At 37.8% G+C, this 22144-nt stretch overlaps 1 protein-coding gene across 17 annotated transcripts in view; it reads right to left on the bottom strand.

Moving 5' to 3' along the window:
* The window catches only part of SYNE1 (spectrin repeat containing nuclear envelope protein 1), a 480816-nt gene that overhangs the window by 268943 nt on the left and 189729 nt on the right, over window positions 1-22144 (bottom strand). For all 17 annotated transcript variants that reach the window (XR_005782621.1, XM_040448857.1, XM_040448858.1 and 14 more), the window contains 11 exons: window positions 21402-21572; window positions 20492-20632; window positions 16553-16713; window positions 14459-14609; window positions 11116-11343; window positions 10616-10714; window positions 8890-9080; window positions 8360-8483; window positions 6991-7157; window positions 4853-5006; window positions 1158-1786 (listed from right to left, as the gene is read on the bottom strand). Coding sequence is in view for 16 of the 17 variants with exons in the window: in XM_040448857.1 (XP_040304791.1) it covers window positions 1158-1786; window positions 4853-5006; window positions 6991-7157; window positions 8360-8483; window positions 8890-9080; window positions 10616-10714; window positions 11116-11343; window positions 14459-14609; window positions 16553-16713; window positions 20492-20632; window positions 21402-21572 (2216 nt within the window). In the remaining variant the exon portion in view is untranslated. The remainder of the gene's footprint in view (window positions 1-1157; window positions 1787-4852; window positions 5007-6990; window positions 7158-8359; window positions 8484-8889; window positions 9081-10615; window positions 10715-11115; window positions 11344-14458; window positions 14610-16552; window positions 16714-20491; window positions 20633-21401; window positions 21573-22144) is intronic.

The raw sequence follows: 22144 nt of genomic DNA, 5'->3' as shown, positions 1-22144 counted from the left end.
GGAAAAAATTTCTTTCAAAATTATGGTAGAAAAATACCCCCTGATCCCTTCGGTTCTCTATTAAACTCACCTGACAAAACCCCACCTTAGGTTAAGCCCACTTCTCTGCCTTCTCCATACCTCTGAGCAAACAGTCAAAAGCAGTTGGTGAAAACTGCTCTGCCAAGCTGACTGGTTTCACTTTAAGTGAAGGAATGCAAATCTCAAACCTTACCAAGCTTCCAGAGACATCATTTCCATGTCCTACTGAAGAACCACTTTATACCATTTTCTTTCCGCCAATATCCCGCCCCTCACTCTCAGCTAATGAGCTTGCTCCAGTCTTTCTGAGGGGCTGGCTGCCACCAGGAAGAATTCCCTCAGATTTTTACCACCAGAACTACAAAGCGACTCGGATCGTCTGCCTTCATTTGTACTACAGCAGACGAGGCCCTTCTCCTCACAGCTAAACGTTGTTTAAAAATAGATAACATGGGGCGCCTGGGTGGCTCAGTCGGTTAAGTGTCTGGCCTCGACCCAAGTTATGATCTTCCGGCTTGTGAGTTCAAGCCCTGCTCTGGGCTCTGCTCTCAGCACAGTCTGCTTTGCATCCTCTATCCCCCGCTGTCTCTCTGCTCCCTCCCTGCTCACTCTCTCAAAAATAATAAAAAAAATTTTTGTAAATAAAAAAAATAAAAATAGATAACATAATCTGTATAGTCTGTTATAAATAAGATCTTAGAGTGGCTTACACTGACACAGCCCTTAGGAAAATCCTTAAGGAAACCAAAGAAATTTTAGTACTTCTTTTTTTTTTAATTATTTTTAAATGTTTATTTATTTTTGAGAGAGAGGGAGACAGAGTGCCAGTGGGGAGAGGGGCAGGCAGAGAGAGAGAGGGAGGCACAGGATCCGAAGCAGGCTCCAGGCTCTGAGCTGTCAGCATAAAGCACAAGCCCTGAGATCATGACCTGAACCGAACTCGGACGCCTAACCGACTGCGCCACCCGGGCGCCCCTAAATTTTAGTACTTCTTAAGTTCAAATTAGTCATTAATTTTACCCTCAGAATATTAAAAGAAGTTGCTAAATACGATCCTGTTAAAGTGTTGCACGAGAGTTAATTCTAGAGCAAAGAAAGAATAGACCGCACAGCTGGCCCCGGCGGTTTCTTCCTACCTCTGCTGAAGAGCTTGACGCGTAGGCTCTTTTAGTCTCTCTTTGTCTGTCCTTTCTTCGATGTCCTCGATGCTTTTCAGCAACTCCTCTTTCTGGTCTTGGAATGCTTTTTTCGATGCTGCCAGGGCATCTGCTTCACTCTGCTTAGTTCCCAGAAGGTTCTGGATCCTCTCTAACTCAAAACAGAGGTGATCAGCTGTACTTCTGCAGGAAGTCCTTTGCTCGGAACTTCCGCTTTTAAGATGGTACTGGGCTTTGGCGAGAATGCCGTCAAGACTGACGGCCGTAGATTCTAATGTTTTGGCATCCTGAATCGCACGATTTAGGTCCTTTTTTAATAAATCAGTCTGTTTCTTATTCATACTGTCGGTGGTTTCCACCGTGTGCCTCAGCCGGTGGAGAACCCCTGACAGAGAGGCGTGGTGCTGTAGGAATTCAGCCAACTGGGACAGGGCAAGCTGCCGCCTTCCCACCACCTGGCTGGCCTCCTCAAACAGCTGGAAGCAGTCCTCAGCCTTGCCCTGCAGGAGGTGGAGGTCCTCAGCTCGACCCAGGGCCCCCAGCTTCGCCAGGTGATCCCGCAGCCTCTGCAAGTCTCCCATTTTGCTCTCTGCTTCCGCTCCGTGGTCCTGGAAGGGAAGAGAGGGGTATTGGTGGCTCAGATACCCTGTGGCTAATGACACGGACATATTCAGGAATGGGGGCGCCTGGGTGGCTCAGGCGTTTAGCATCCCACTCTTGATTTCGGCTCAGGTCACAATCTCACAGTTTGTGAGTTCGAGCCCGGCCTCAGGCTCTGTGCTTATCAGCACGGAGCCCTCTGGGGATTCTCTCTCTCCCTCTCTCTGCCCCTACCCTGCTTGTGCTGTCTCTGTCTCAAAAATAAATATATAAACTTAAAAAAAAACAATGAACAAAGACACATTTTAAATGCAAAGGATGGTGTAAGATTTAAAGGTCATCTATAGCGAATCTTTCAGAGACGTTGTTAAAATTTCCCATTTTCTCGTCTATATGTTTCACGTGAAACACAACTCTGGTTTGAAACTAATTTGTTCCGTGGAAAAGACTGTCATCATGCACAGAAATAGTAAAAGGAAATTTTATATAAATACATACATATATAGGCATAATTTGGAAGATTTAAAATATATATGTATATACATAGTTCTAGTATATATAATATATAAATACTATATTATAGTATATATAATACTATTTTATATTTATAGTCAAAAAACAAATCACCGGCCCATAACGGAGTCACTTATGGTAGGTCATGTCACCAAACTGGCATTTCATACTTAACCCAACTGCAGTTTCAGACCCCTCCAGAAATATAGTGTTAACTTGTCAGTCAGGAGTTTTCTGGTCATGAGGTAATCTGTCACAAGGGTCCTCTCCTCCCTCCTCCCCCATCCAAGGAAGATGAGGTAATCTACAAGATAAGACCCCAGCTCAACCCCTAAGGGAAAGTGACCTTGCCTGAAAGGATCTTTTCTTTTCTTTTGCTAAGAACTTCCTTGTCCCACTTTCCTTCCTGGGAAAACCTTCCATTTTGTACAACCCCTCTGAGCTCCTTCCTGTTTGCTGGACGGGATACTGCCTGATTCACAAATTATTTAATAAAGCCAGTTAGATCTTCAGATTTACTCAGTTAAATTTTTGTTTTTTAACAATTCTCTCCCTTGCTCTCTCTCTCATGTATATATACATATATATATGTATATATATATAAAATAACAATACTAAATATATATACTATATATAAAATATATTGTAGTCTGAAAATTTTAATACACACACACACACACTAAAGCTAATTCTAACAGAGTTGTAGGAAAGAATAATAGGAATAGATTAGCCTCTCGTCAGAGGCACTGGGTGAAGCAGATGAAAATACACAGGTTTTAGCTCCCTCCTTTACAGAAATGAATATGAACTCCATGAGACTTGCTCACAATAAATCGTGTTTGAAATCTCTTAGAGCATTGCTAACAATCTCAGCATGGCTCCCATTAAAGAGAAATTACTATCTTAATCTTGACCACAATGGCCTTAATATTCTCCTCAGCTTGACTATTACACTTTAGAAAGCTTCTTTGAGCCTTGACTTAGGAGAATTTACAAATTCATGCCCTTTTGAGATAGAAATCTTTTTAAAAGTTTCTGTACAGTTACAACCCAAGAATGTTTCTCAGGAACATGGGAGAGACATCCTTTCCAAACCAACACACTGAGTTAACAAATGCTTGATGGTTTTACCCTAAGGAAACTCTGGTTGATGTGACTGATTTATGAGCTTGTTTTGTTGTAGAAGCTGAGTGACCACAGATGAGCAAAGACTAGAGCAAGCTGGGAAGAATCCTTGCAGTTGTGCAGAAGGGACCAAAAGTGATATAGAGTAACCTCTATGATGATATACCCCTCGATCTCCCCCAGCTGGTCATGCTCACCCCGCCATCTAATGAACATGTGTCCCATGAAAGACACAATTCCTGAATGCACAGCTCAGAAAGGAGAATACCTCCCTTTTCCCCTATATCCACCTTAACTCCTTATCCTTAAATGCACCCAACCCCAACCCTCTGGGGAGACAAATCCGAGCCAGCCTCTTATCTCTGTGCTTGGCAATAAATCTTTCCCTCTGCAAAAGCCCAGTGCTATGGTATTTGGTTTTCTGTTGCATGATGGCAAATGAACTCTTTTCAGTTTGGTAACACTTTTGAAATATAATCATGAAGGAAGATAGTGCCCCCATCTCCCTGTCTCTTTCTAGGGTAGGAGCCCAACTTCAGTGGGCATCTTGCTCTAAGTGATAAAACTACTTGAGGTCATAACGATATGAGCTAGTACTATTCCTCTGGGGAAATCCAATTAGCAAAGCTGGCACAAAGTGAGCACTCAATAAATATTAAATGTTTTATCATTAAATATTGTTATAAGTTTATTATGTAGCTTATCTCCAACTACCCCAATACTTGATCAATATCTGATTTTTTAAATATTTTTTATGCCAGGATAGATATTATACATAATTTATAAATAAGGAAAATAAATCGTGAATTTTATATAACTTTCAAGCTAAAGAGTAATTCAGAAAAACTGTATCATTAAAGCATTGGAATTCACTATTAGTATGATAGGGAAAGAAGTCGGACGTTCAACCAACTGAGCCACTCAGGTGCCCCTAGTCTCGGCCATTCACTTTTGAATGCCTCTTCTCTGCAAAGAGAGCTTTCATACTATTCTTGCTTTCTGATCTTAAACTCTAATAAGCTTGTGCCTGCTGCTCATTCTATTCTGTGTCCACCTCTTCATTCTTCGAAGCAGCGAGACAAGGAACCCTGGGTCTTAAGGTAAAAAATCCTGCAACATTTGTTTTCAACATTGGAACAAAACAAACCAAGAAGTTTAAAAATGAACATTCTTGTCCCTTTACCCTAGAAATCATTTTTCGAAGTAAGTGTCTTAAGGTGATTGCCTATTTTATCTGAAGTGGTTTTATCTGCCTAATTGATCTGCATAACACATTGCCTGGACCCATATGCTCAATTATTAAAACATTTGCATATGAATGCAAGGTTAACTTGCTGTCAAATGGTTGGATATTTAAAAAAAATAGTGCTTTTCTTTATAATTCAAGGACTCTCTTTTATGAATAAATTCTTTGATCTTAAAAGAATGCACTTTACCTTGTGCCTAGCAAATGCTGCCTGATGGTCTGTTATGTTTATCTCCGAAGTAGTTTGTAATTCACTGAGAAATAGCTTAATCCAGACAGAAAAGGAAAGCAGCAGTTCATCAAATTGCTGGTGTTCAGAGACCACGGACTGAAGAAAATTAATCCTATGTAGAGAAAGGTGTTAAAAGTTAAAACGTCCTGCAGATGAACAGAAAAAGACAATGATGTATTTTTGCAGTAAGTTTAAATGAGGGCAAAAGTGATGTGGTCATACATACGATGACAAATCAAGACCCGACAATTCGCTCTCTAGGTAACAGCCAGGAAGGTTTTAATGTAACCAGAACATTATCTGCCAAGCTTAAACATGGAGGCAATTACCTGTAGCACCTAGGAAGGTGAACTCCAAAACCAAAACTGTGGTCTATGAGGGACCCACATAGTCAACTTCTCTGACCTCATCTGATACAGCCCTGCACCACACTGCGACTGCCTCAGTGGAGGAATACCATGTGAGGCAAAATTCTAATTACCATTTTTTTCCTGTACACAAACAGCTTGGGCAAAAACAATACAAACATGAGCAACCCTTCCTGTTTCGATATATTTCAACCAGTTTGATCATTTGCTTTAAATGTAAGACTGAAATTTTGGACTGAGACTCATCAGAAATGCTAATTTTTGAGCACTTTGAGGTTCTTTTCTTTCTTTTTTAAAAATTTTAATTCCAGGGGCACCTTGGTGGCTCAGTCCCTTAAGCATCTGACTCTTGATTTGGGCTCAGTCACGATCTCACGGTTTGTGAGTTTGATCCCCACATCGGGCTCTGTGCTAATCCCTTTGGATCCTTTGTCTCCCTCTCTCTCTGCCCCTCCCTCATTAGCACTCTCACACTCTCTGTCAAAAATAAATAATAAAACATTTAAATAAATAAATAAATAAATAAACAAATTTTAATTCCACTATAGTTAACATACAGGGTTATATTAGTTTCAGGTGTACAATATAGTGAGTCAACAACTCTATACATTATCCAGTGCTCACCACAATAAGTGCTCTTAATCCCCTTCACCTATTTCATCCATTCCCCCACGCACCTTCCCTCTGGTAACCATCAGTTTGTTCTCTATAATTAAGAATCTGTTTCTTAACTTTGTCTCTTTTTTTTTCTTTGCTCATTTGTTTTGTTTCTTAAATTCCACATATAAGTGAAGTCATATGGTATCTGTCTTTCTCTGACTGACTTATTTTGCTTAGCATATACTGTCTAGATCCATCCATGTTGTTGCAAATGGTAAGATTTCATTCTTTTTCGTGGCTGAGTAATATTCCATTGTATACATACCACGTCTTCTTTGTCTATTCATCTATCAATGGACACTTGGGCTGCTTCCATAATTTGGCTGTTGTAAATAATGCTGTTGTAAACATAGGGATGCATATATCTTTTCAAATGTGTTTTTGTATTCTTTGGGTAAATACTCAATAGTGGAATTACTAGATCACATGGTAATTCTATTTTTAATTTTTTCGAGGAACCTCCATGCTGTTTTCCACAGTGACTGCACCAGTTTGCATTTCCACAACAGTGCATGAGGGTTTCTTTTTCTCCACATCCTCGTCAACACTTGTGTTTTGGATTTTAGTCATTCTGACAGATGTCATGTGATAGTCTCATTGTGGTTTTGATTTGCATTTCTCTGATGATAAGTGATGTTTAGCATCTTTTCATGTATCTGTTGGCCGCCTCCACGTCTTTGGAGAAACGTCTGTTCATGTCATCTGCCCATTTTTTAATTGGATTATTTGTTTTTTGGATGTTGAGTGGTATCAGTTCTTATTAAGTTCTTTACATATTGATATATTTTGTTTGTACGTTCTTTATATATTTTGTATACTAACCTTTTATTGGGTATGTCATTTGCAAATATCTTCTCCCATTCAGTAGGTTGTCTTTTAGTTTTGTTGACTATTTCCTTTGCTGGAGCACTTTTATTTTTTAAATGATAAAGTAATTTTTCCCCCATCTATACTTACCTGAATAGCTTGGTTAAGTAAAAGCAAACAAAACTCTGTTTTCTTACCTTATATGCTAACCATTTTTTAAAAAGAATGATATAATTTATGTTTTTTTTTAGAAAACCCAACCTTTTGCTAATTATCTGTGGCAAATCTCTCCATCTCTCATCCAACTGCTCCAAATGTAGTTTCATCATTTTCACATCATCTTTGGAGGCCACTGAAAATAGTGATTCCTTCAATTGCAAAAGGTTGCTATAGACTGAGGCCTGGGATACAAGTTCGTTTTGCAGTGCCTGAAAGAAACAGAAAACATTGTAGATCTCATCCCAGCATGATCAACTAAGAAGGACCATGTGACACAGGTGGTTGTTGTCCAAAGGCTTTGCAAAACAGAAGTCATTGGGACCAGGCCTAAAGAGAGTTTTTATTACCCGATTGAGAATGAATTTGCTTAACCTTTAATGAAACATTTAAAATGCTACTAAGTCCTGAATTCGTTTTCTGAAGTCTGAGTTCTATTGAGTTAGGCAACTTTCTTTCTGCAGAATTGCTTTCAAGATGAAGAAACGGAGGAGGTCAAGTGAATCAAAGAAAAGCTATTGCTAAAGAGAAACAATGCATTTCTAACAATAATAGAGATGGAATTCTGGGTACCAGGAACATGGTCTCCCTCTTCCTTTAGAGACTATATTTCCCAAACTGGGAAACTTTAAGGCTCTTCATTTTGTTTTCATGCCACAGAATGACTTATTTTTAATCAGGCAAGGAATCTCTGAGGTGCTGTGAGGGGTGCATAAAAACTGTGGTTCCCATCTAATACGAGATGGAAGATAAACACTCGTAACATGGCGTTGAGTGGGATTATAATGTAGCGTGGCACATAGCAGATGCCTGTCACCATGCTTTTTCCCCTCCTGAATGAGGCCAATGTGTGTGATACAAGCAAACGTGCTACAGGTTTCAGAGGAAGGAGTACATAGCCTGTGGATGGCAGGAAAGATCATAAAGCAGAACTGGGACCTAGGCTGAGCAGGACAAAACACACACAGCCAGACTGTGTGGATGTACAAGGAATGTTAGAGAACAGTGTGAGGCAGTTTGGCAGATACTGTGCCCGGATCTCAGAGCCTTCAGCCCCCTCCTGGTCCCCTAACCCACATAGCACTTACGTTCTGTGTAGAGATGTGTAGGAATAGTTTTATATGGCCAGATATCTTTGTGGCATTTTTAAGAAAAAGAGCTGTGACTTCCCTTCTTAGAACACCTTATGGTGTATTTTTTAAAAAATAAGAACTTGTTTTTCATTGTGGACTGATGATTGCTCTCTAACCTCAAGGCAGGAAACAGTCACTGGGACTGACTTCTCCTTCTGAGGAGCGACCCTTTGGGCGATTAATGAGCAATGTCAGTGTACAATAAAACAGAAAGGCAGCAGGACCAACAGTGTGGGAAACCCTCAAAGTCAAGGAAGGAGAAAATGTGAACATAAACTTGCCTGTATTGATTGAAGTTCACTCTCTACTTTGACTCTGTCTGCAGAAATGTCCATTTCTGGAGAACTGGCTATTGCCTCACACCGCTCTAACCAGGTTAAAAAGGTTGACAATTCTTTCTCTAGCCTAAAGAAAGCAGAGGTGAGAAACGAATTAATCCAAGATTATCATGCCAGAAAACTAACCTTTCCAAAGTTGCAGGGTCCAACACTAACCATTACAAATAATACAATGTTGGTTACATTATTCCTAGATATGAAGGCAAAAGAAGAATAAAAAGCCCATTCCCTTCACGTTCATATATGTATTTGTACACATGTTTCTATCTGTGTAATACGAAGGTACATATATATCCTCTCCACTCTCAGGGATCTTCATCATCTAACAAAGACCAAGATGTTCCCATATTAGACACATGAGTTGATGTGTTTTACAACTGGGGTGACTGTTTCCCAACAGCTGGTCCAGAATTTCCTACCTACGAGTGGCAGTTGAAATCCATGCTGCCAACTCAGGAAGGAAAGTGGCTCACCTCTGCCAGTGGGCCAGCAGGTTCTCCAGCACAGCCTGCCTCTCCTTGGCCCGACTCCGTGTCTCCTTGTACCTCTGCTGCAGGGCCGCGGCCGCTTGAACGGAGGAGGTGGCTGTGTTAGCCACCTTCTGGGCGCTGGCTGAGACTGTGGTCACTGCACTGTTCAGCGCCTCCAGGGCCTGGCAGAGATCCTGACATGAGGCAAAAGGAAAGCAAAGGAAGCACAACATCAAGAAATGAGGCTTACGTCTTTCTTTGAGACCCGGCCACCACCCCAAATTTTCCCTAAGTCATGATAACCAGCAATGGAATAAAAATGACTCTGTCCATGATCTTCAGCAAGACATCGTCAGTGAGAGAGTTACTTCGTGCATATAGAAGTCAAAAATGAAAATGGAAAGGTTTTTCCCCAAATAAGAATTTATTGCTGTATATCTGAATAATTTCAACCTTCCCTTAACGATGCAGATAATTTGTGAAAATTATTATTCATTTTATGCCAAATACATATTTCAAAACACGCTCTGTTTAATTTGTAAGAACTATATGTAACATGCAATCATCTCTATCAAAAATATATGGGGAGTGATATAGCTGACATGTTTGCTAACAGGAGTGATAATAAGGGTGCCTCGATGTTATGTACATTTCATATAAACGCATTTAATCTTCATAAGAATCTTAAGAGTTGTGATCTTTCAATATCCTCATTGTACAGATCATAAATGATGACAGAGAAAAAAAATAATCTGCTTTAAGAAATCTAAATGTTAGAAAAAATAGAATATTATCATCTCTGGTACTCAGTTATTGACTTAGTTAACTATTTTTTTTAACGTTTATTTATTTATTGAGAGACGGAGAAAGAGTGTGAACGGCGGAGGGGCAGAGACAGAGAGGGAGAGAGACAATTCTAAGCAGTCTCCATGCTGTCAGCACAGAGTCTGACGTGGAGCTTAAACTCGAAAACCGTGAGATCATGACCTGAGCTGAAACCAAGAGCCGGCTGCTGAACCAACTGAGCCACCCAGGTGCCCTAAAAAAATGCATTCTTATTTTAAGTATTCAAATGATATAAATTCCACTCCCCTTTGCAGGTATTCCTTTGTCAACTATTTGCTTTCTATCACTGTAGCCCCTGCCCTAGGCACATTATATGTGTGCATCCATGCACATATATAGGGACAACGTGTATATATATATATTAATTAACACATTTATTTTTAGCTTTTTTTCATGCCTGATTCTCTCCCTCTGCTCCTTCCCCTAAATTTTACCAAAGGCATCTGTCTGTTCCTTTGCAGAACACCTCACAGTAGTTACTAGTTCAGGCACCAGGCCAAAAAAACTAGTCATCAGTGGAAGAGTAGTGAGAACATATTCTTTGCACATCTGGGTGTAGTGAGTTAGAATCTAAAATCTTCTATGCACATGCAGTTTTTTATGCACATTTAATTTTTTATAATGCCTGCAAGAAGTAACAGAATTTACTAAAGCTATAATCAGAAAAAGTTACATGTCTTAATTATGAGAAATACATTGTAAATGAATACTCCTTTCATATGAATTTTTTAATAAAGACTTACTTGCGTACTTCTATTTCCTGTGTTACGTGAAGTATGTTTGATCTGTATCGTTCCCCAAGTAACATAAAAATCCTTTCAATTTTAACTGTCATAAAAATATTTACTATGTTTTCAAGCAGGAATTATCAGATTCCTCTTACCATATGTTCTTGGAGAATTTTGTATGTTTCTGTGGCTGAAGAACATATTTTAATTGGATCAGCAAGTTTATCTTCAAATTCAGACACAGACTTCTGGATCTAAAACATTAGTGAAATACAAAAATAATGGTGGGGAAAATGCATGTCAAAGAAGAAAAAGTTATTGAGGAAGCAGCATGCCTATCTTTTTGGATAACTTTCAATATAATGATACTATATATAGATATATTTTTTAAAAAATCTAAAATCGATGTGTCCCACTGTTTGAAAGGAATAGATAAGCCTTAATGCCTAATCTGAACACAATGTATAATTATATTTTTATATTACCTCAACAAAGGAACCCCGTGAATATTTAAAAAGTTGGTCATCATTGACAACTTGGTAAATGATTGGCAAATTGTATCTTCCCTTAGTCTACTCTTTCTGGACTATGTATCGCATTTCATTATAAATGCAATAGGCAATAGTAACTTTGGCACGCACAGACCCATTCTTACCTTTCTAAGATTCTCTTCAAACTTTTGCTGCTGAGATAAATGTCCCAGGATTGTTCCTTCCAAACACTGCGCATGCTCTCGGAGTTCTTCCCAGTACCTTCTTATTTGTGTCAACTTGGCTTTGATGCGAGCAGATTCTCCAGTGGTGACAAACTGAGCGAAAGACTGAGCTGCTTCTTCTAGCTCTGTAATGCAGCCGATCTTGCTTTCTATTTCCTGAATTATGACCTAATATTTAAAACAAGAAAAATGACAACGTAGGCTGAGCAAACTTGTCTTCCTGAAATAATAGATTATCTGCACAGAGAGAAAATTAGGAGAGATTTTCTTAGCTGACATTTCAACATACTTGGGCTATTAGAGAGCAACTATGAACAAACATCATGTTTCCTGACCTTATTTGGGGAGGAGAGATGTGTAGGGTGTCTGAAAAATACAAACTGATGGTGGTCGTGCTCACTGCATAGAGAATAAAGGGAAATACCTACTCCTGTTGCAGTGAAGTGAGCAGAGAGATGTCCCTGTGTTTCTTTTGTTTTTTATTTTTGTAGTTCATGTCTTACTGAAAACTAGAAGTCTCTCTAAAGGTACAGAGAATTCCCGCTTATCCTGTGAGTTATGCCTTGTAACCAGTGCATCTGGGGAGCATTGTGTTCCAATAACTCATAGAAATGCTAGTATTGACATTCACTCAATTTCCCTCTAACTTGGTTGAGTATTTCATATTTTCCCAAGGCAAAAGCTTTTCTGATTCCACTCTTACCTAAAACCAGCCTTTTCAAATTTATCATCTAGTCTTTATGCCAGTGGTTTCCAAATTTGGAATATATTAGGATCACCGGGCCCCCATCCACAGGGACTCAGACTCAGCAGGTCTAAGGTGAGGCCTAGACTTTGCATTTCTTACAAATACCCAGGCGCTGCTGCTCCTACTGATGTGGGCTCCACTCTGAACCACTGCTTTACCCATTAGCTGTGGCCTCTACAGTGAAGCACCTAGACTATAATTCCCATTTGGAGCGGGACGATCCTTTATGTATTCGCTACACGTGAAAAGCACTGATGGCCACTAAGGATGCGGGTGCGGGAAGGAGATATGTCTATCATATACATAGAGGCTTATTTATGCGTAAGAGAATGAACATGATTCCTCTGAGAAAAAGAGCCAAATCTTCCAATCAAATAAAGCCAAAACTTCAGGCAAGTCTCAGTTTCAAGTAAGTTAAATGGAGAATACAACTACCCTAGGGGAAAAAAAAAATGTGTGACTTATGTCTACGTGAGACAACAGTCAGAAATAACTTGCCTAGATGAGACAATCAGGAATAATTTACATCAGATTAGTGCCAGGTGCTCATCACTTATTTATTTTTATTTTTCATATGCATAACTACAGCGGTATCTCTAATAGAGATTTGTTATTTGAACATGAACACAACCTTTCTTTGTTTTGCTGTTTTTCAAGGTGATATGTTGTAGAAAAATTACTCATAAATTCAACAAATATGCATTTACGTCCCCTAGGTGCCAAAAAGGGTTTTGGGTGTCTCAGTGAAGCAATCTTCATTAAGACCGAAGTTCTTAGATTTTAGAGTAATACGTGTCAGCAACAAATTCATAAATGCAAACTATGTAATCATACTGTTGGATTCTAATCCAAAAAGGGTAGATGGAAGATGGACCCAGTGTATCTTTTGTAAATTATCAACTAAGAATAGGAAAATCAGTCAATTTAGAATAGCATGTAATGAAACATAAAAGTGGGTTTCTAGATAAATATCCTTGTGACAATGCAAATACTTTATAAAGTTTAACCCTAAGGTTGTTTTCAAGTGAAATGCTATGACAAGTGTTACCTTATTTCTAATATTTCCTATATCATCTTTGGTTTGGAAACAGAAAGTGAGCCTATTAGCCTAAATCCACAGTACTAATGTATTCCACACCATCTTTGCTTATTTCTAGCAAAAACTTTTTTCTATTATTCATATTCATTTGATACATTTTAGACAGTTTCCAAAATGCCATATTGGAATATTAAAATGTCTTTTTAATCTAACGACATGGAAATCTACAATTCAATGTTTATATATTTAAAAATAAAATGTGTAATCATTTTATTTCCCAAAGAGTAAAGAGGTGATGACATTTGATCATTGATATAGTTCAGAAGTCCTGGAAATGAATTAAGGTTGAAATAACAATAAAATGAATTATGGCAAGAATATACAAATTAAAAAGGGTATGTCAAAAATTTTTGAAAGAAAATTTTTGATAAAACTATTTAAATGTGCTATTCTTTGTTTTCTCAGGATGTAGTGAAAGGGTTAAATGATAACTTTTAAAAACAGCGTTAGAGATTAAACATATTTCATGAATACTTCTTAGTGGATTGGCATCTATTTTCCCTAGTATACCACCACACGAGACATTAACAGATTCCATACACCAGATTCCACATAGCCTTGAGTGCAAAAGATGTGTGATAAACCAGGATAACCTGCACGGTAATGTAAGCTTAGCTAAACACCATCGCACCCTTCCGCAGCGCACACGGGAATGACTTGTTCTGAGCCACACTGCGAAATACCTTGGTATTTATATTACTATTTTTAATTGAATGAAATGGCAGTGGGTTTTCCCCTTCCAAAAACATGAGATTAGATAGAAAAAGAAGTGGCTGCATTTTGTAAGTGTGTCGTGTAAAAAATGTATCAAAGACAGAGAATTCACGTCTTTCAGTCCTTTTCTTCTTAAACTATTTGAATGAAGTGAATAATGACAGTCTATGCACATGGTTATTTTAGAGCTGGGAGAGCTAAAGTATCAGGGCATCTCAGTTTGTGCCCAAAGGCCTTCATACATGAAAGCATTAGAGCAGTAGAGTCTGATTGTTTCACCTACAGAGAAAGTCATTTCTCCTCCTTGTGGTTTGGGAGGGTAATTGCCACTAATACTTGAGCTAGACATTTGGAACAATACTTACAAAGTAAATGATGAATACATTTCATGTTGTATAAGTGAATCCACAGAACACTCCAGTGGGGTTAATTCAAAATCAAGGAAAAGAATAATGTAACCATAAAAACATTTTAATGATATTGCACACAATGTTGACTTTGAATGCATAAGTCAGAAAATAGTAATACATAATTCCAACTATAAAGTGTTGCCCAGTATCAATCAAGACCTCTTAGCTCATCATCTTGTGTGAATTGAATTTTAATAGAGTCACATAGCAATGAGAGATTTGTCGTGGGGCCAACTAGCATTTGATGAAATGTAAGAAAGGAGTTCTTAAAAGCTAGACATGGATTATAAATGTAACGTGTGATCAGGTCACCTTAATCTGGTTGATTTGCATGTCCATGGCAGATGATGAAGTTTCCAAGGCATTGAGTTCTTTTTCTTTCTCAGTTATCCAGACGGACAGGGTCTCAAAATTATTGCCAAAATGATCCCACTTGTTTTTCACCATTTCCATGGTTTTAATACTAAAATTAACCAAATTAAGTAAAGAAAATGCAGTATTTTAATAGAAAACAACAATACACTTTCCTTTAAATTACCAGATGAAAAGAGAGTGAAGACACTTGTGACCATGTCCAAGTTGAAACTATCGGAACAGGAAAAAAATGCACATTCGACCCGAGTACTGAGTCCTCATGTCTTCCTATCTATCTCCTCTGAGAATGAGCATTTAACGAGGTAGTATCTACATGATGTTATGAAAGGAACTGTGCTTCGAACAAAATATTGCTGGGTCCAAAGGGGTTTGAATCCAGGTATAATCTAGGTAAACTCTACACATGACCAGTAGCTGCCAGGACTTTCAAGAAGCCGCCCACATAGATTCCACTGCACAGAGCCTTTTAGCAGTCTGGATTTTGTGGACAAGCTCCTTTTGCTCTTAGAGTAGAGATCTGCAGGGATGCTCTATACTCAAAGATCTTTATAAAATGCATCTTTATGAATCAAGATAGAGCTTTTAATCTGAATCCCGTGCTGCCTTGCAGGAACTGTTTTATCACTAGAATTAAACCTGCAATTTATAATCTATAATGATTTGTAGCTATTCTTAGATGTTTGTACAGTCTTGATTCCAAAAGACTCTTATACATTCTTGTACATGAGCACCCTAACTGCTTTTAGAAAATTTGGGCTTTATTTCTTATAAATCTAGTGAACAAAATTTCAACTATAGATATTTAGTTTGTATTAGCTATGCGTATATAATCATGTGATTATGGCTTGTAGTTCAGAAAAAAGACTAAGAAACTAACAGTGTATCATTAAACGGATAAGTCCTTGGGTTAAAAAAAAAAACTGAAAGAATTTCCCTGTTTACCAAAAGGCACTTGAAGACATCAAGAAGAATGCAATGGCATCACTGAATGTCAAATTAAATAATATTGCAGTCTCAAATGTATACCCTGGATGTGCCTAATGCTCTCATCAGTACAGGTAATGCAAACTAAGTTATGTTGCAAGTTGTCATATGAGACAGATTCAAATGGGCATTTCTAATAAAAGTAGCTTCTTTTCTAACAAACTCTAAGTTTCATTTTTTTCCATAACTTGGTGGATAGTATTTAAAATAAAGTTCTCAAAGTTTTAAGTCCTAATTTCCTTTAGACTATTTAACAAATTTTAAAGTTTAGGCAGATGTACAATGTTAATTTCAAGGTGTTACTAGTATTCAAAACAAGTTTCACATATTAAAATTCACCTTAGAAATTATGTCCTCTATCTTAAGAATAATAGGTGTTGGTGATCTGCCAGTAAAGAACTTTGAATAAAAATATGCAGCCATATTATTTTGAGGAACGTTGGCCGTATCTTCACACATTTTTCCCCCTCCAGATTTTTTGTGTGTTTATTTTGTACATAATAGCATACCATAGGCAATATTAAATGTTTAAAAGTAAAATAAATTTTTGAAGTTGAGTTTTGGAAATAGTATATCAATCAGTGACAATTCAAATATTGAGGCATTGTAAACAAGCTCTGGAAACTTCTTGGAGACACTTGGTCTGTGTTATCTATATTTAAGCCTAGCATTTACACAACAAAAGTGTCTCTTCTTCTTCCTCACTGGTGACAGCAGAATAATGCAGTAAAAAAATTATCTTAAATACTGGTTCTTTTTTTGAGATTGTACGAAGGCCACAGAATTTAATAGATATGGCTTTCTCATGAACAAGATCAGTTTACAATGCCAAAACCACATCCCTCATACTTTTTCTGCTCTATTATATAGATGTTGGTTTTCTGTCTTGGTGACACTTCCTTTTGAACTGTGAGTTGCTTCCTCAAAACATGCTGAAATACACAGACACTTTGAGATTTTAAAAGAATGTTTTGAATACAATATACAGGAAAGGCTGTATGAAACTTTATCTCAGAGAAGAAAGTTTAGGACTTGTCAAGCACATACTCTTCTTCAAGTGTGTCTTCTAATTTTTTGACTTGCTCTTTGATTGTCTTGGCCTGCTGTTGAAGCAGCTGCTTATTCTTGGGCCCAAGTGGTATCTCGGAAGCTTCCTTCACAAGATTCTCAGCCTGGACTGCAATACCTTCTGTTCGTTTAGAAAACTCCTAGTAAAAGATGATATAATTGTTAGGAAGGCATCTGCTATTAAATTCTACCCTCAAATAAATTGCACATCCTTGCAGAATCTCTACCAGAATAGATGGATGGATAGATGGATTCATACATGTATGAGTATTAGAATATAATATTCTTAGCAATAAGACCTGACTTATTTTCATCATGGCCAGAATAGACACCTCACTAAATTATTTTCATTTTATATACACAGTCAAATATCTACCTTCATAATTATCCAACAATTCTCACAAGAATGTTTTCCATTGTTTCCTGGTTTGGGTTTATTGCTTAGAATTTAAGCCGCATTATAATAACTAACTTACCCACAAATATGTTAGTGTATTATGGGCTCCGTTCAGGCAATGATCAGTAGTGACTGATTTTTTCAGTCTTAGAGATAAGAGAGTTCTAGGCCAATTAATATAAATATTTATTTAACTAAAGACTATTTTAGTCAATATGGTGTATCACTGATACTTTCCCATAAAGAAACATTTTGTTAACTAATTCCCTGAAAAGAGAGATAATCTGATCTTAATGCTGTTAAATCTTATGGACTACATACCCACACACTATGCGATGAAAAGAAGGTAAGTTCTGAGCCAGTCAAACCTGGAGTAGAACTCTGGATTTGCTAATTACTAGTTGTTTGACTTTGGTGAATTATTTTTCAGGCTTTCATATAAAATTCAGATAGTAATGGTTTTCTTGTCAAGTTACTGTTAGCATTTTATTAGCAATTTCATTTTGAAGTGCGTGGCACATGGTTTAAAAATTCACACACTGATTTTCATTAACAGCAAACCACTTCAATTCAAAAATTAATTTAATATGGTTGAGGCACTGGTAAATTTGAGCTGTTACCTGAATTCTGTCAGGTAAATGTATTGAAAACTGAATAGCAAAGCTAATCCAAGAGATAATCCTGTGTGAAAAAAATCTTGTGTGAAAAAACTAGTGTCTCATTTCTTCTCATGTAAGAGAAGCTCACAGGAGGTTTTCATTTTGATCATAAACTCCCCTCCTCCAAAATAGGTAATGAAGAAATCTGATGTAAATAATGTTCAAAGGTAAGACTTCTGATAGCCACCTCTTCCCACGGAGATCCTCCTAGAATTATTACATAATGCCACGTAAGATAGTTACTACATAATACTATTGTATCTTCATGCTTGAAAGGCTTAAAGTCCTCATAGAAATATCAACATTCCTTCAGAGAGATACCCAGCAATTTAAGACAATCAAAATGGGTAAGTACCACTTCCTTTTTATGGCAGAGAGACTTATAATATCCTAAAAATTGGTATTCGCTAATGTCACATTAAATTCTGTGGTTATAAGCATCTACTGTGGCTATACATGAACTTACAGTCAGGTAGATTCAGTTGTGAAGACTGTGAATTCCATCATAATCTCTCAGAATCCCAAGAACAGAATCAGAACTGTAAAATAGTATCCCTCCCCCTCCTGGTGATTCCCAGAACCCAGGAAAAATCATGGAGAAAGTGGAATTATGTTTGCAAATGCTTACATGCTCTCCATCTGAGAGCCTTCTGTAGGAGCTATGCATTGGGAAAGAACAATGCAGAGGAGGAATCCAAAGGACAGAACGATGTTGACTGAAACCAAATTAAGCCAAAATAGAATAATGTTATAAGGCTTTATCTCTAAGTCCTAAGAAGAAAACATATGAGTGGCAGTAGGATACAGCAGGAAAGGACAGACTCTGGAGTCAGGTCTGGAGTTGAAACCACGCTCTATCCTTCACTAGCCATGTGATCTTGAGTCACAGAACTCTGAATTTTCATTTCCTCATCAGTAAAGCCTTGCTGTGAAGAATAAACATGGTATTGCTCTGAACTCCCTACCACATGCTGGTGGACAGAAAGCACTCAAGTTCTTTAGCACAACCACTCAAGGGCTACAACTGGAATGAACGCTGTATTAACAATGTCAAGTGAGCAAAGAAGTGGAGGACAATTATTCTAGATGACGTGTTTGTGTAACAGCACATATCAACAGTAAAGTAGCTCAGTTTTTCAATGAAAAATCTAGTGGCTAAAGGTTTATTCTCTGGACTCAGACTTCTGAGGTTTGATTCCCAACCTTACCAGTTAGTAATCCTGAGATCTTGGACAAAATCATTAACACCTTTGTTCCTTGTATTTCCTCATTTATCCAACAGGACTCAAAATGATACCTATTTCTCAGGACTGTTTTGTAGATTAAAGATGATAAACATCAAGTGATTAGACAAACATGTGTATACATTCAATAAATGTTAACTCACATTATTAAATCAATCCCAAACCATTACTGGCTAAGGAAAATTTTAATAATAACACTAAAAAGGTTATACTTGTTTCATCTACCGCTGATACACAAATTCAGAGGAATTAGAGCCACAGGGTATCAGAAGTGCTGGATGGAATCTGGGCAAAACACCTCCATGATAATCAACCCCCAAAATCTGTTTGTATTTATAAAAGATACCTGATATAGTTTTAATATATAAAATAATTAAAATTAAAAATTAAAAGTGATGTTCTCTTTAAATGGCTGATGAAAATAATACAGAATTGAAAAAATCTGTGGCTTTATAAGACTTTAAACTCCTCAGTGAGTTAATGATACAAGAAATAATACAAAATTGGCAGTATGAGAGACACAGAAGCCCTTTCTGGTAAGAGAAAAGAAGCACAGGGATTACTTGTTATTAACCAATGAACATGAGTCTTCTTTCTTATACATTGGCTAACACATTAACTCAGTCATTCTATTAACCCAAAACATGTGCAAAAAGACCAAAAGAGCCTGTACAACTCTCTAAATACTTCCTACAATTTATTGGTCTGCTCTGAGCATCTAAGGTATTTGAGCTTATAGGTTTGATCTCATGAAGCACACCCACTAAATATTCTCTGTTGGATGTCCCACTGGAGCCTCAACCTCAATCTGTCCTAAACTGTGTCAGTCATCTTCCTCAACTGACAGCTACTCCTTCAAGTTCCTGTCTCACTCTCATTGCGTTTGTTAGGCTCAGAACCTTGGGGATCCTCATCTTTTCCTTTACTCTCTGTCTCTCGCATCCGTTACCACGGCCATCTCCATTACCCTGACTCATATCCATGTTAATACGCACACGCAATAACTTTCTAATTGGATCTCATGACACCAGTCTTACACCCTTTCAATTTTCTTAAAAACACGTAAAAATGCATCTCCCTAAAGTACGGCTCTGATCACGTGGCTCTCTTTCTTAAAAACCTTTAAGGGCTCCATGTTGCCTAGCAAGTAATGCTTTAGACCTTCACGTGTCTTTGTGATGTGGTCAACCTTCCAATACAATTGTACTTGCGCCTTTCTGCTTTAAAACCAAATTTCCATACACTGTTATATTTCTGCCATTTCCCATTAGAAGAATGCTTATTTGCAGTCCCACGCTTTGCTTTTCTATGTCTTACTTGCCCTTCAAGTTTCAGTTACAAATATTATTGCCTTCAGAGAGATTTTTTTCTAAATGTATCCACCTGTGAGGGGACGACCCATTTCCCACTTCAGTGAAAACTTTCTCTTAGTTCTTGATGTTTAAATCTTATGTTTTCATTCCCCAAAGCAACGTGACCAGTGTGTTGAAGAGTGGAAGGTCAACAATAAGTACTGATTACATGAACAATTATAATAATTAATAGTAACAAGGAATAGAAACACAGCTTTTCTTCTGAATAATGAGTACCATGGGATTGCATAGTCATATTGATATACCTTTGTCTGTTCCAATTCTGAAGATAAACTTTCCAAACTGCTAAAACTCAAAAAGCGCTCATGGCTGGAACCTGTTTGAAAAAGGTATCTGACCACTGTCTCTTTGTTTGTTTCAAATCGCTCCCACTTTCTTAATGTGACCTAAATTTGAAAAAATAAACATATCATGTTATGGATTATCAAAGCATGTCACAAAATACTGTTCACATTTCCATTCATTTGTTAGGCTGTCAACTTCCAGTTAATTCTCTTCATATTTCATGCGGTTATGCTGAACAAAGATGATCTTAATGTCTCCTATGAGAATTTCACTCTGAGTTTCAATTCACCTACAAAAATCGGATGTGTAGACTAGCACCCTGAGTTTTCTACCAGCTGTAAAGTCCTATGAATCTAAGGATATTGCTCAAAATGTAGATAAGGGATAAAGGAAAAGAGAGCCTCCCAGTCTCTTTCAAAAAAAGAAAAATAATAGGGAGAAAGAGAAGAGAGGGGAGTGGGGTAGTGAATGAGCAGATAGCAACTCTTTAGAAACTTTTTAAAAGTGTCAAGATCACAACAAAGCATAAACATATGGCTGCTGGACTGCACAGAAAAGTGAAACGATCCAGTGTTAATTCCTGGATTCGGACAAGTATGGATTAAAATTCTGGCTTTGTTACTGATCGCGGCTCTGTGACTTTTGTGAAAGTCCTCAATCCCTTTCTTTTTAAGCTTCCATGTGGGCAAAATGTGCTAATTCTAATACCCATCTAATAAGGTTAATGTGACGATTAAGAGAGGTAACTCATGTTAAAAACCTAACACGGCCCTGGAACATCAGAGGCGGGAACAAACGTTCGCTCCCACTAGAAGGAGACATCACCTGTGACCCGGAAGTTAACACCGCCCTAGACTTCCGGCCTCCTACCTGGATGCGGCGTTCCTGCTTCTCTCTGCTGTGCTCCATGCTGTCCAGGGTGCTCTCCAGCTTCCGCAGCTCGTCCCGGACTTGGCCGGGCATCCCACCTTCTCCCTGCTGAGCCTGTGCTATCTGCTGCTGCACGTCTCTCTTCTTCGCAGAAATCCTCTTTGTCTTTTGCTGGAAGCATTTGTTCAACAGATGGGGATGAATGTTACTCTCTGAGCGGCTAAGCAGGGACAGAAACACCAGCACTCTAGCAGAGTTACAGAAAGGTAAAACCTCTCGGCAGTGTGGGGCCAAACCGTATTTCAAAAGTGAACTTGAACAGTTAAAATGGCAATGGGGACTCTATGTTGATCAAAATGGACATTATTTGTAAATATTTTATGTTCTTAATGATAAACAATACAATTAATTTGGTCTTGGGTGTTTTAACTGTGGACAAATTTGAACATTTCACATTTTGTGTAGAAGGCGGGCCCTTTCCTCCGGAAGGAATTTGGTGAAACTATTCATTTGACCTGATTCTCCTTAAAGAATTATTTTTTGCCCCAAATCACAAAGTCTCAACTCTAATTTTTTTTAAGTCATTCATGCTGTAAAAATGCTGATATTAAGAGATTTAACTCTGGGGTATATTCAGATTGATAAACCTGCCAAGATATTTTGGGAAAGCTATGTTCTAAAATAAACTTTTTATTGAAGTATAATGTACAAACCTCAAATCCATAGCTTATGAATTTTCACAA

The sequence above is a fragment of the Herpailurus yagouaroundi genome, unplaced genomic scaffold (genome assembly GCF_014898765.1).
Source record: "Herpailurus yagouaroundi ecotype Mexico unplaced genomic scaffold, PumYag 198, whole genome shotgun sequence".
NCBI lineage: Eukaryota > Metazoa > Chordata > Mammalia > Carnivora > Felidae > Herpailurus > Herpailurus yagouaroundi.
The sequence above is the reverse complement of the archived record's forward strand: the minus strand, read 5'-3'. Positions and strand labels throughout refer to the sequence as shown.